Here is a 14,216-nt window from a genome sequence, read left to right on the forward strand (position 1 = left end):
AAAATGAAATGATGTAGAATGAGTTGGCCCTTAGAATGCCATGTGTAGGTGCACACTAATTTATCTGAACAAAAAGGAGATGGTTGGCTCCTAGACATCTGTTTGCAGTATAACAGATGGCTCCTGGGGGTGGGAGATAAAAAAATGTCCTAAAATGCAAAGTTACACAACTGAGCACAAAAGTTAGAACCATACAAGCCATTGTATTCCTTATTACCATGTATGGATGTGAGAACTGGACAGTTAAGAAACAAGATAGGAAGAAAATCAATGCATTTGAGATGCGGTGCTGGAGAAGAGTGCTGAGGATCCCATGTACAGCCAAAAAGACAAATAAATGGCTCCTAGAGCAGATCAAGCCAGAAATTTCCCTGGAAGCCAAGATGACAAAACTTAGGCTGTCGTACTTTGGACACATCATAAGGCATAACTCACTGGAAAAAACAATAATGCTAGGAAAGGTGGAGGGAAATAGAAAGAGAGGAAGGCTGCATGCTAAATGGATGGGCTCTATTAAGGAAGTCATGGGTATGAATGTACAGGAACTAAGCAGAGTAGTAGAGGACAAGGGGGTCTTACAGATGTCTCATCCATAGGGTCGCCATGGGTTGAGATTGACTTGAACAATAACAAATCTTACTACTGTACACTATTATATATAATCTGACTTGAACATCTTCCAATGATTCTATGATCCATGGATCTTGGTATCCACAGGGGGTCCTAGAACCAAACCTCAGCAGATAGTAAGGGCCCACTGAATACAAGTAAGAAATTACTATTGCGGGTGGAGAGGCCATTCGGGAGTTAGTTTCTTTGGTGATCCACATTAGAACCATTTCTGTAGAATCCACATTACAACCAATCTATTCAGGTGCTCCTCTCATTACCTGAGTACGGATAGCAAAGAACCACCTATCCGATTCCTTCCCACTCCCAACTCATATTGTCAGAGGAGGTCTAAACAGGAGCTGTTAAGGAACACAAGGAGTTCAACACAATCTAAGGTCTTGCCTTGTCAGAGTTTACAGTTACCCGGATCTCTGCGACCATGTTCCTCTGAGCATGGTTACAGCTCCTTTTGAGACCTTTCCTCCCAACAGAGGAAGGTCAGGAACGGAGCCTTGTTCCCTTCACTCATGCAGAGGAACTAATGCCTGAATACAGCTTGTGATGAAGTCCCAAGTGTCACAGCACTGTTCCTTGCTGGGACACAACTGAATATAAAGCTCACCTTCTCCTTTTCACAGTCAGCTTTCGGTATTAACCACATACATTTGTAGGATTGTGTAACATTGTTGTGTATTAATCAGCTTTTTAATATAACTGTCTCAAGAAAGCTCTCTTGAAGCAGTTCAGAGAAAGAAATAAAAAACAATAATATATGTACCAATCATAACATAACAGTAAAATCAAGGCCAGAATCAAAAACAGCAGTTATCCAGTTAAGAACAACAGCAGCAAATAGTCTGAACACTGAGTTAAGCAATTGCCTTCAAGGAAGACCAGTTTTAACTAGGGATGAATGAGTTTTATCCATTTCTGTTTTGTTCGGTGTCTCATTTTTCTAATCTTAAATACATTTCATTTTGTTTGTTTTTTATTATTTAGCATTTTTGAAAAAAAGCTGCATGAATATTAAAAAGCTTTTATCTATGTTTGTGTGTGTGGCCTTAAAAACAATCTTTTGCAAGCAGTTTTCTGTAATATTATGCATTTGTTACACTGCTTTTATTATACATATAAGGAATATATACATATTTGGGGTTAGGCTTGCACCAAAGCATGTACCCTTGTATTCATTTTTGTATCAGATAAAAGCAAAGTTCAGAAAAGTGTGAATACCTAAAGATTCATTGCATTTTGTGTTGCTTCAAGAAGTACAAATTACTAGGTTCTCATTAAAATGTGAATCAATTTGGCACCCATTTCAAATTGGAAATTGAAATTTCTGCCCCTGAAAGATACAAAGGAAGCTTCATCTTTCATGGGTTGTTTTTTTTCCATTAGAATCAGTTATTGTAACTCAGAACGGATGAGGTATCACACCACAAGGTTTCTTCTCTAGTTGTTATTAAATTGTTTTTGAGAAGGACAATATAAAAGGGGTGTGTGTAAGAAAATGAGTACCTGCGTCAATTCATAGCTGGTACTTTACAGTCTATCAATTGTATTTTTAAAGATGTAGGTTTTCCAAGCCTACTCGTATTTATTTTCATCATCTTGAGCCTTGCCTGCTGCCTGGTTTCTTGGGAATTTTAATAGGTTTTGTGATGTATTATTTATGGCTGTTGTTATTTGATGTGACATCTTTAAGGGGAGGAAGGACTTGCTGTGATCTGACAAACGTGTCAGATTCATACTGTCAGAAAGTGAGACGTGGGAGGAGGCACTGAATGAACTGCTTCTCTCTGGGCTTTAGAAAAGATGAAGCAGGCAAGGAATTCATGACTGACTTGAAATATTTTAAAGGCTGTAGCCAAGAAGACACAGAGAGGCATTGTTCCCTTTTTTTGCCAGAGACAAAGGGATAAAAACTAACAGCTGCTGTTTATATTGCACGAGAGTCCATTTTAGGCAGACATGCTATGTGTGAAAGCAAGAGAAATATATTAGGTTTGGGCTGGTTTGGAATATGAGGCTTTTGGGGGTGGGGATGGAGAGAGACTTCTGTTGAAATTGTTGCTGGCATATTATCTCGCTTTGCCTTCCCTCCAAGCTGTGGGAGGGAGAGATAGTGATCCATTTGCCTGGCACCTATTTAATCAGCTTTTAGACATCAAGGAAACTATTACGTTCTCCCACAATTTTAGCTGTGTTTAATTATGAGTTGCCAGGTTGATGCCATAATGCGGGCGCTGCTAGTAGTTTGGTTATTGATTTCTAGTTATTTTTGTGGTTTTTCGTGGTTTTTCAGCCATCCCTTCACTTGTCCACTGTCTCTGTTTGCAGTGTGTTGATTTTATTGTGAGCTGCCTTAAAGATTTGTGCGGGAAGAACAGAAGAAGTATAAATAGAAAGATACTGGTAACCCCCCCCCCCCCCCATTTCACTGCCTGTAAATAACAGCGTATGTTGTGTTTTTCTGCACCAACCAATTGCAACCCTTTTTCTTTCCCCAGACATATAGAAAATACTTATAATTCTTTTAGATCATTGTGCATTGCGTTTATCCTTTGTAGTTGGATTTGCTGCGGTTTTCTTTTGCCCTGTCTCCATTCTCTTTTTAAATCTTAGACTTTATTATTTGAATTTGTTTGCAGCCTGTAAAGAGAGCAAAGCTTATTGAAACAGCTTTAAAATGTAAGAAATAAATGAGATGGAGAATCTGGAGGCACGGCTGTTGATCCATCCAATATTGTTTTCTGAACTGTCACAGATTGCTGGGTGGATGGATGGACAGACAGACACACTTAATTTCCAAATCCAGTCCAATGATAATTGTCTGTCATTCTTTTTAAAACATCATGGGAACCTTATTTAAAAAAAAAACCTCAGCAGGCCTGAAGTATTCTTTAGACATACTGTTTGAAAAGCGATGGTTGTTTTTAAAAAAAAGAGAAATGAAAAAGTATTATATCTGGTGTGCAAGCATTTATGTCTATGGCATCTTTCAAGGAGAAAGGAATCCCCTCATTTCTTCTCTCTTTTCTGATATATTCCACTTCTTGATGGTCTATACAGATGTATAGTTTTTGCTTTGTAAAGGCAAAGAAGAATTAACTGGTGACTAAGCGCAGTGTTGGACTATGGCTCTGGTGACCAGGGTTCGAGTCCTGGTTTGGCTATGGAACCCCACTGGGTGACCTTGGGCAAATTACACTCCCCCACCCTCAGAGGATGGCAATGGCAACCCCACTCTGAAGAAATCCTGCCAAGATTGGTTTGTTTTAGGGTCACCGTAAGCCAGAAACAACTTGAAGGCACACAACGACAACAAAGCTATAGATGTAAGGAAATGGCTGTAGCTCAGTGGTAGAAGACCTGCTTTACACAAAGAAGGTTGCAGGTTCAATCTCACACCTCCATGGAACAATTGTGAAAAACTGCCCAAATCCCTGGAGGACCATGGTCAGTCATAGCAGTTCTGGGGTGGGCACATTTCCAGGGTCAAGGGGGCTGCATTGTGACTCCTCTAAATCACTAGGAGATGCTGCTCTCTTCCCCATTGCCATTGGAACTTAGCAGCATGTTGTTGTTCTGTGCCTTCAAGTTTCTTCTGACTTATGGCAACCTTACGGAGAATCTATCACAGGGTTTTCTTGGCAAGATTTGTGCAGAGGAGGTTTGCCATTGCCTTCAGCTGAGGCAATGAGTGTCACTTGTCCAGTGGCACCCAGCGGTTTCTATGGTGGAGCAGGGATTCAAACTCTGGTCTCCAGAGTCATCTAATGTCCAAGCAATTACACCACACTCTCAGAAGCAGCATGAGAGTAACAAGACAAAACAAAGCAAGTTAAAACAGCATTTTGGCTTTAAAACACGGAAGCACTAATTAAAACGAGGAAGCACTAACTGGCTTCAAAACAGGGTGCATACTCTCAGACTCTTAACTACCCTGAAGGCACCAGATCCTGTCTGATCTTGGAAGAGAAGCAGGGTCTGCCCTGGTTAGGAATTGGAGACTGCCAATGAATATTAAGTGCTGTAGGCTATTTCAGAGGAGGAACTGGCCAAACTACCTTTTGTTTAAGAAACCGCTATGAAATTGATGGGGTCACCATACGTTGTTAGGCAACTTAATATATACAAGCACTCTCAACCTGCCTAGTTTTAAACTAGTAGTGCTCATTTTGTGGGTTTTTTTTTTTTTTTTGCGGGGGGTGGGATTGCCACATTTGCCACTGGAGCAGTAAAGCCCTCCTGTGGTGTGCTTACACACCAGGAAATCTGTGAGTATGGAAACCTGCTTAGACCATGGATCAATCATCCCCCCTAGTGTCTTCTGTGTAAGAATCAATAAAATGTTGTGCATATTGACCTAACACAACTTCAAAAAAAAATAAATCCTAAAATGGTTAGTGGTTGCTCCTGAAGACTTCTAGGGTGAGAGACAATACATCTTTTTCCCTATTGGTCTACAAAAAGGGTGAGAACTGTTGTGGTGTAGTGGTTTGCCTCATGGACTAGGATTCCCATAGATGAAGGTTTAAATCACTTGCTCAGCCATGAAAACCTACTGGATGCCCTCAGGCAAGTGATACTTTCTCAGCCTCAGAGAAAAGCAAAGGCAAACCTCTTCTGAACAAATCTTGCAAAGAAAGTCCTAGCAGAGGGCTGCCATATGTCAGAGACAATTTGAAGAGACGTAATAACAAAGAGCCAGCATAACAGCTTGAGTAGGAATCGCAATAGCAAGTACATTTCTATACCACTTCTCGGTGAACTAGCACTCCCTAAGCAGTTTACAATGTGTAAGCCAATTGCCCCCCACAAGCTGGGTACTCATTTTACTGACCTTTGGAAGGCTGAGTGGACCTTGGAGCTCTGTAGGATCGAACTCACAACCTTGTGGCTGCAGTACAGGCATTTTAACCACTGCACCACCAGGGCTCCTTACTGAATTACGACTCCTGGACCTCAAAATTTGAGTCCCTTCTCACCCAAGAAAACCCATTGGGTGACCTCAGGTGAATCACACACTCTCAGCCCCAGGGGAAGGCAATGACAAACCTTCTCTGAGTTACTCTTGCTGAGGAAACCCCATGGTAGGGTCACCTTAGGGTTGCCATAAGTTGGAGATGACTTGAAGGCACACAACAACAACAAGGGTGGAGAAGTCAAGAGTGAGAGAGGATTTATGGTCCTAGGGCCACCTTTTCCCCACCCCTTTAGTAGCTTTTGTCATTCTTAATTTCCTTTGTTTTCTTTCTTCCCAGTTCGAGAGAGTTACCGGAGCTTTGCTGCGCAAGGTTGGTTCGTGGGCTTTGTCAGCGCCATCGTCCTCCTCATCCTGGTTCTGGTGCTCCTCTGCTTCATCAAGCGCAGCAAGGGCGGCAAGTACTCGGGTGAGGTGCCCCCAGCCCCACCCTAGCACCTCGCAGCAGACCCCCCGTGGGCCTCCCCCCAGGCTATTATCACTTAGCAGTTATATAGCGCTTTTAGTGTGTGCCTGGTGCCGTGCGTCCTCACACCAGTCCTGTGAGGTAGGTTGTTATCGTTCCCATTTTACCGGAGGAGAAAGCTGAACCTGAGAGATGGGGAGGGGAGCTGGTGAAGTTCACCTAGCAGAGACCTACATGCCCCAAGCTCAGGTCCAGCACTGGACCAGCTGGGTCGGGATGAATGACTCTAAATGCTGGGGAGAGCAGCTTGGCTGAGGTTAGGACATGATTGTGCCACCAGCTTAAATGGGTTTGGCCATCATCACTTCCTTCAAGGATGACTGGGCAGTACCAGTAGTAAGAGCTACTCTGTTGGATTCTCAGTGAGCTCCAAAAACTACAGCTCTCAGGGATCCTTGCAGAGAAGCCAAGACAGCTAAAACCTGGCTTGCTTTTTTCGTGTTGGTGAAATGCTCTTATTTTCCGCTTGGAAGAAATATGTTAAAGTGACGTCATTCCTCCTTACGTTTTTGCTTGGGTGGGCAGTAAGAATGAACAGCCATTTTACTTTTGAATCATTGCAGAACTAGGTAAATATTAAGGTTTGGGGCATAATGAGTAACAGACCCTTCTTTGAAGACTTTGAAGAGAGGTCATATAAAGGAATTTTTTTGGCCATTTAAAATGTTAAAAAAATTGAAAATAAAATGTGAAGGAATGTATTACTACGGTAATTTTTGCCAGTGAGTAACAGCTAAAGGCAATGAAATGCTTGTCATTTCTGACACTAATGTATTAGCTTTTTCAATGATGATGCCAAGCTTTGCTCTTAGGACTTGTCTTTCTGTCCTGAGAGCACCTAGAGCTCCAGAATGGAGAATTTTCCCAAGCACCTGAAAATAGCATGATGGGGCCAGTTGGTCCTACCATAGTCTCGAATTAAAGAGAATTTGCAGATTTTAAATAAATAAATAAAAATGCCAATAAAAAATTAGAAAAACCCAGCTTGTCTAGGGATGGAGCAAAAGAAATGAGTGGAGTGGGGAACTTGTGACCATCCAGGTATTGTTGGGGCTGCAGCTCCCATCAGCTCTAGCCAACATAGGATAGGAGAGGGAGCATGGGAGTTAAAGTCTAAGAGAATTCAAAGGAGGCACAAGGTCCCCATCCCTGCTGTAATCCCTTGGCAATATCTGTCTCTGTCATGCTATCTCCAGCTCTCTGAAAAACTGCTGTCCATTGTGAACACTCTGGTCCTGCCTGACACACAGCCCTTTGTACCCCAGGAATTGTGGGGCCTTCCCTCAAACACCTCTGTCACGTCAGCGAGGCAGAGAAGATGTATAGCCCTTCAAGATGAGAGACTGTACAACTCTTCTCTGTCTTCCCCATAGGCTTTGACCACTCCCAGTTCCAAACCCCTGCTTTGGATGGTCCCTGCCCACCAATGCTTTCATCTCATTTTATGTGTGTTCTCTTCTACTCTAGTGAAAGACAAAGAAGACACCCAGGTTGATTCAGAGGCCAGGCCCATGAAGGATGAGACCTTTGGAGAGTACAGGTACAATAAGACAGAGAAGTGGTGGTGCCTCTCTCATTGGCAGAGAGTAAATAGACCTGGGCTGGGCTGGGCAGGGAAGGATGGAATAGATTCCTTTTCCCAAGAACAAGACGACCCAGACCCCTCTTCTATCAATGTAACTTTTCCAAGTGAGAGATGCATGCCTGTCTCACCCAGCTGTGAGAACTCCACAGCCCTCCAGATGTTGCTAGACTGCTGCCCCTAGCATTCCTCACAATTGACTATGCTAGCAAAGGGGATGATGGAAGCTATAGTCCAACAAATGTCTGGAGAGCGGCACATTTCCCACCTATGGGCTAGAAAGACGACAGACAGTCAGTCAGTCAGACAGACAAACACAGACAGACACAGACAGACAGACACACACACACCATAAACCAGGGACTTGAATTCAGGGTCCAGTTCTGAGATGTGAACAAGTGCCAATTCACATGGTTATTTGGATAGGTGCATGACCCATTCTCAACACAATGCTATGCTTATTGTAAATGAACCTACTGAGGGTAGACATTGAGGGCCTACCTCTGATGGCCCTTCGCATCTGTTGACTACACCATCCAGGGTTCCACAGAATGTTTGCTTTTCAAGAGTCTCAACTTGCTTTCTTGGGTTATTTTTTTAAAAGAATGAGAATTCCTCCGTTTACTGTTTCTCCCATGACTGGTAAAAAAAAAATACCAAGGCTGCATCTGCACTGCAGAAATAATCCAGTTTGACACCACTTTAACTGCCATGGCTCAATGTTATGGATTTCTGGGATTTGTAGTTTTGTGAGATATTTAGCCTTCTCCATCAGCAAGCTCTGGTGCCACAACAAACTATAAATTCTAGGATTACACAGGATGGAGTCACGACAATTAAAACAGTGACAAACTGCATTAATTCTGCAGTGTGGCAGCAGCCTACATTGTAAAAATGAACATTGTTGCAAATTTGCTCAAGTGTTACTGCGTAGGATGTTCAGAGTTACTTGGCATGGAATTTGGATTAATTCAGTACATGTTTGTTTGGTTCATTGTACACATATTCTTGAGCACTAGCATCTAATACTCAATCCACTGGTAAGGCTGAGTGTGTAAAGTAGCAGAACCAGAGCCAGACAAAACAGCCAGCTTGATAGAGATGAGAAAAGAGTGGAGATCATCCACAAATTTTTCATCTTTATCAGTTCCTCAGATTAACTAACTAGTTGATGCTGGAAAACAAAGTGTGTTGCATTCCTGAGACTCTAACAGGTGTCGACCTGTTGACAGCACTACAGCCTCAGGAGCTTTTGAGCTTGGCTGCACCAAGTACTAGCAATTACACAGCAGCAACAGAGTGCCAGGGCCTGAGTACATTGCCAGCATTACACAGCTATACCTGTGTGTCCCTTCAAGTCGCCTCTTGACTTATAGCAGCTCCTGAATTTCTCTGGAAAGGTACCTCTGATTTTCTCAAAGGTGTTTTGCCAGTTCCTTCCTCTGAAATATAGCTAATAGCACCTGGGATTCATTGGCACTCACTCATCTTAGTACTAACCAGAGCTAACTCTGCTTAGCTTCCAAGATCAGACAGAATCTGGTGCCTGTAGGATATTTAGACCCTTTATGCAGTTATAGTACTCATAAATGTACAGCCAGCGGGGCATAGTGGTTTTAGTGTACTACGATGCTAGAGACCATGTTCAATTCTCAGCTTGCCATGAAACCTGTGCTCTTGGGAAAATCACATGCTCTCGGTCTCAGGCAAACCTCCTCTGAACAAATTTTGCCACGAAAGCTTGATGATTGGTTCACCTTAGGGTCGTCATACGTCAGAATGACTGGCAGGCACAGACCACACACAAATCTACAACAGAAGGACAAGAGGAAGGGCTAGAGGAACCCATAAACAAAGAAGCCAGTAAAGGAGTATGCAAAGCAAGGATGGCACATGATAGGATTGGCTGAAGGTTGGTCCCTGGGGTAAAGCAAAGAGGTGACAAGTGAATAGAAATGAGGGGCCCTGTATAGCGGTCCTAATGCTTAATTGACTTACTCCTCTTCATGCATACATTTCTGCCCTTTATCCCCTGCTGACTCCCCCCCTAAAAATCTGACACTAGTTCTTTCTTTGTTTCTTCTCTCCCCCACCCCAACATCTTGCTTTGCTACTGCAGGTCCCTGGAGAGGTAAGAGGGAAAGGGGGTTATGCTGGGGCAGCATGTTGCCTGTGGAGGGTAGAGCTGGATGTGTCAAGTATGTTCACACTTCTCTCTCTTACTCACTTTTGTTCACTGTCTCGATTGCAAAGTGAGGACATTTTCACAAGCAAGCCTCAAATATTTTTTAAAAATTGTATGAAAAAGATGTGTTAATGATTCCATCCCAGGGGAATGGTAGGGCATAAATTCAATAAGTGAAATGGATGGACGGACGGACGGACAGACAGACAGACAGACAGAATGAATTTAGGCTAATTTTAAAACTCTTTCGAACATGCCTTAACAATTGTGATGAGTGGTGCCTCCCAGATGACTACAACCACAACAACTACTGCTACTTATTTGAAGCGCTCTTCCCAGCTTGTGAAAATGTTTTGTTTTTGTTTTTAATTTGGGGACAGGCATCCCTTGAAATTTATACACACATTATGTACTAAGCTAACTTTTAGATAGGACCAAGTCTAAACACAAAATCCTTATGTTTCATATACACCTGAAGTTAGTGTTATATACAATATTTTTGATGATTTTGCGCATGAAACAAAGTTTGTGTACAGTGAACCATTAGAAAGCAAAGGTGTCACTATCTCAGCCACCCATGAAAGAAGTTTTGGTTTTTGGAGTATTTCAGATTTTCACATTCCAGATAAAGGAGATTCAGTCTGTATCTCTACATTCCCTCCTATAAAATTATGTTTTTGAGGCAAACTGATTACAGGATCAGAACTTGGAAGTAAGATATTCATTATAATTAATTTATTTTTCCAGCTTCTTAATCCAAGTTTAATTGTAACCAGGAAACACCAAGTTTATTGTAATCAATTCATCTTTCCAATAGCCAAGGTATAAATGAACATTATAATTGTCATGTAAGGAAGACTAACTTCATTCCTTTTGTGGTAAAGGTATGACTAGACATTTAGTTACTTTTAAAGTTCAGGTTCTGTGGCCTCACTAAATGGTTGGGGAGAAATATCACATGTTTTAAGTGGTGGCTGATGCTACACTTTGTACTGCAGCCCCATATTCTGTTGTCAGTGTTCTAGATGGTATAACTAAAGATGGGAGGAAGAGTGTGTATTGGACCAGAGGCTAATACAGTCAGTCCTCCATTTCCGTGGATTTTGAAACTATGGATTCAAGCATTCACAGAATGAAAATATTTTAAAAATATATAAATTCCAAAAAGCAAACCTTTTATATAAGGGACACTATTTAACTATGCCACTGTATTCAATGGCACTTGAGCAGCCATGGATTTTGGTATCCCCAGGAGGTCCTGGAACCAAATCCCAGCAGATTTCAAGAGTCCACTGTAGCATGTTGCATTTAAATTTTTAAAGTCGAGTACTGTAACTATTTTAGTTGTTCTTCAGAAACAGGAAAGCAATGTATTGATTGTTTTAAAAGTTTAATTATAATGATAACAAAGTATTTGTTTGGCGGCTTGGAACTAGAACGGTAACTGTTTACTTCTTAAAAGTTAACTGCCCAAGCACTGTGCAGGGTGAAGCCCTTCCCGAGAGCAGCCTCTAACCCATCACAGAGATGCAGCTTTCCATGTTGTCATTTCCAGAGGATGCAAAGCCCTGTTGTATTGTGGTGATCAGCTCTCCGACTTTAGCACACATTTGCATGCATGATGTTCACATGGACCCACACAGTCATGTGCACAATATGCTCCTTTGCATGCAACACCATAGCATTGACACACTTATCCTTGAGGATTCTCTTCTTGTGAACTGGACTTGCTTGACAACTTTACTTTACCTCCTTCTCACTATTCTTCTCTCCCCATGTCCTTGCTTCCTGCAGTGACAATGAGGAGAAACCCTTCACAAGCAGCCAGCCTTCCCTGAATGGTGATATCAAGGCCTTGGGAAGCGACGACAGCTTGGCAGACTATGGTGGGAGCGTGGATGTCCAGTTCAATGAGGACGGCTCCTTCATTGGCCAGTACAGCGGGCAAAAGGGCAAAGAAGGAGGTGGCAATGACAGCTCGGGGGCAACCAGCCCCACCAATGTGGTCACTGCCCTGGAGTAAAAAGGGGGCTTTTCCCCAAGAAATGAACCCCTGGGGGGAGAGGATTTCCCTGTGGATTATTGGGGGGAGGACATAGGGACAATCCCCCTCCTCATCAAGGGAAAGAAACAAAGAAATAATTTTCTCTCGAATGGAAAATGGTGATTGGGGAAATTCACCCCCTTTGTTTACTTGCTGACCCTCCTCGACAAATCAAGGAGGGTTAGAAAATCAGGGGATTCCCAAAATTATTCACCCAACCCTGAGCAAAGTCAGCCTCTCATTTCCATACCCTACCCCCCCCCCCCCAAAAAAAAACCCCACAGTTGTCCCTCAGCCAAATTATGTGTGTATATTTGTGTGGCAGGGAATGAAGGGTGATGACAAGATCCAAGGGGTGGGCGCCTCACCGAGAAGCAAACAGAGCTTCTTAATAGGTGGGGGATCAGGGTTCAAAATTGCCAAAAGATCTGCGTAGCCACTCCCTGCCCAGAAATATTTCTTATTTGTATGTGTGTCTAGGGGAGGGTGATGTTAGTTGGTGCTGCTACCAAGTCCAGTCCTCATCCTAGAAAGGGGAAAGAGACGGAAGCATTGGTGGGAGAGAAAGGGCTGGAAAGCATGGGGGTCTTTTCCTGGCCATTGAAAGAGGAAGGGTGGCTAGCAGGGGAAGTGAGAAGCCTAGGGGGATCCCAATCTGGTGTGCTGAGAAAAGATTGCACATCAATGGACTACAGAGTCAAAAAGAACCGAGTCTTTTGATTCATTCTACCACCATCCAGTTCCAACTGACAGCATCCTCACATTTTTATGACTGCAGTGTGCTCCACTGGAACTCCTGGACTCCATTCCATTGTTCTGTCCAGCCTTCTTCCCCATTTTTTGGCCCCCATTTGCCAAACCATGCCCTGCCCAGGTAGAAATTCCTTTAGAACAGCAGCCTTGCAACTTTTTACCTTGAGAAAACCTTTCTGGCTTCAACCTGTCTGCTGAAGCGCTCCTCTTGCATGCCTGCCACAGGACCCTTTGCATTGCAGAGGACGCTGGGACGTATTCCAGGGCCACCTCAGTTCCTCATAGAGCACTGGCCAGTTCTGTTGGGCTTTGTTTTTGTTGCCCTATATGAACACCATCTGTACACTAGGAACAATCCCCCATAGCGAAAAGCTACAGAGGGAAACCAGTAGTGGTACGCAAATGGATACGTAAGAAAAGCTTGTCCCCACCATCACTGATTGAAGATGACCTGATAAGCTTCTGAAAGAGGCTAGGGAGCCCTGAAATACTGTCTGAAAACCACTGTCAGAGCTCTGATGCTTTCTGGTGCTGAATTCCCCCTTTGCTTTCTCTGTCTTGGGTGCCACGTCAATTCATATCCCTCATTTTTCTGATGACCAAAATCCATAGTTTCTTCTGTTAGGTCTGATCTACACCATTTCACACACACACACACACACACACACACACACACACACACACACACACCTCTTTCCCTGTCCCCTCTTAGCCTTCCCCAAACAACAGAGACAAAAACACCCCAAGATCCCCCTGCTTCTTGAATGCATCTCACGCAGCTGCCTTGCGACACGTTCTGTCTTTCAAAAGTGGCCTCTCTTTCACCGAATCAACCCGTGCCCCCATCTCCACTTCCGTCCGATGTAACCTCTTTTTTTCCCTTCCTTTTGCTTGTCGGGGATGAAATCAATCCTCGCTTTTTTTGCATAAAAAGGTTTTTAAAAATAATAAGAAAAATAACAATGATAATGATCAAAGTACTCCAATGTTTTGAGCAATCCTACATGAAAGAAACCCTGTCTTTTCCCTGGTCTGTAAATATTTCAAACCCTTGTGCTCGAGTTTGTTTTAGGTGTCTTAGGACTGGTGTTTTGAAGTCTTCTAGTTGGTCTATTTAGGTGGCTTGGAATTAAAAACAAAAACAGAAAAAAATAAGGAAAAAAAAACACACACACTTTAAAAAGGTCTTTTTTCTCCTGACATGTAATGCCATCTCCCTTCCCCAAGCCTTCCTGCCCTGTGTATTCTTCTCTTTTGTCAGGTCTGTTACTATCTACCTTTCTCTCTTGATGGCTTTTTTATATATATATATGTATATATAAACAGAATTATAAAATGGTAAATAAATGCTGAAATTGGAGCTTGCATGGTGTAATGATGGGGCGAAATAGGTCTGGTGAGAATATTTATCATAGCCATCATCTATGGGAAGTTGACAGCCAGCGTGGTACAGTGGCTTAAGCATTGAACTACGACTCTGGAGACCATGGTTTGAATCCCGACTCAGCCATGAAAATGCACTGGGTGACCCTGGACAAGTCACATGCTCTCAGCCTCAGAGAAAAGCAAAGGCAAACCGCCTCTTAA

At 42.9% G+C, this 14,216-nt stretch overlaps 1 protein-coding gene across 3 annotated transcripts in view; it reads left to right on the forward strand.

The window, feature by feature from the left end:
* LOC149322981 (neural cell adhesion molecule L1-like) overlaps window positions 1–14,006 on the forward strand; it is a 109,994-nt gene extending 95,988 nt beyond the window's left edge. For 2 of the 3 annotated variants that reach the window (XM_089485762.1, XM_089485778.1), the window contains 3 exons: window positions 5,880–6,008; window positions 7,533–7,605; window positions 11,627–14,006. In XM_089485762.1, the coding sequence (XP_089341888.1) occupies window positions 5,880–6,008; window positions 7,533–7,605; window positions 11,627–11,855 (431 nt within the window). In that variant the 3' untranslated portion in view covers window positions 11,856–14,006. The remainder of the gene's footprint in view (window positions 1–5,879; window positions 6,009–7,532; window positions 7,606–11,626) is intronic. The other variant, XM_089485770.1, reaches the window with a different exon arrangement.
* The last annotated feature ends 210 nt before the right edge of the window (window positions 14,007–14,216 follow it).

Source organism: Sceloporus occidentalis, unplaced genomic scaffold (genome assembly GCF_023333645.1).
Source record: "Sceloporus occidentalis isolate IW3139 unplaced genomic scaffold, rSceOcc1.0.p SCAF_1, whole genome shotgun sequence".
Classification (NCBI taxonomy): domain Eukaryota; kingdom Metazoa; phylum Chordata; class Lepidosauria; order Squamata; family Phrynosomatidae; genus Sceloporus; species Sceloporus occidentalis.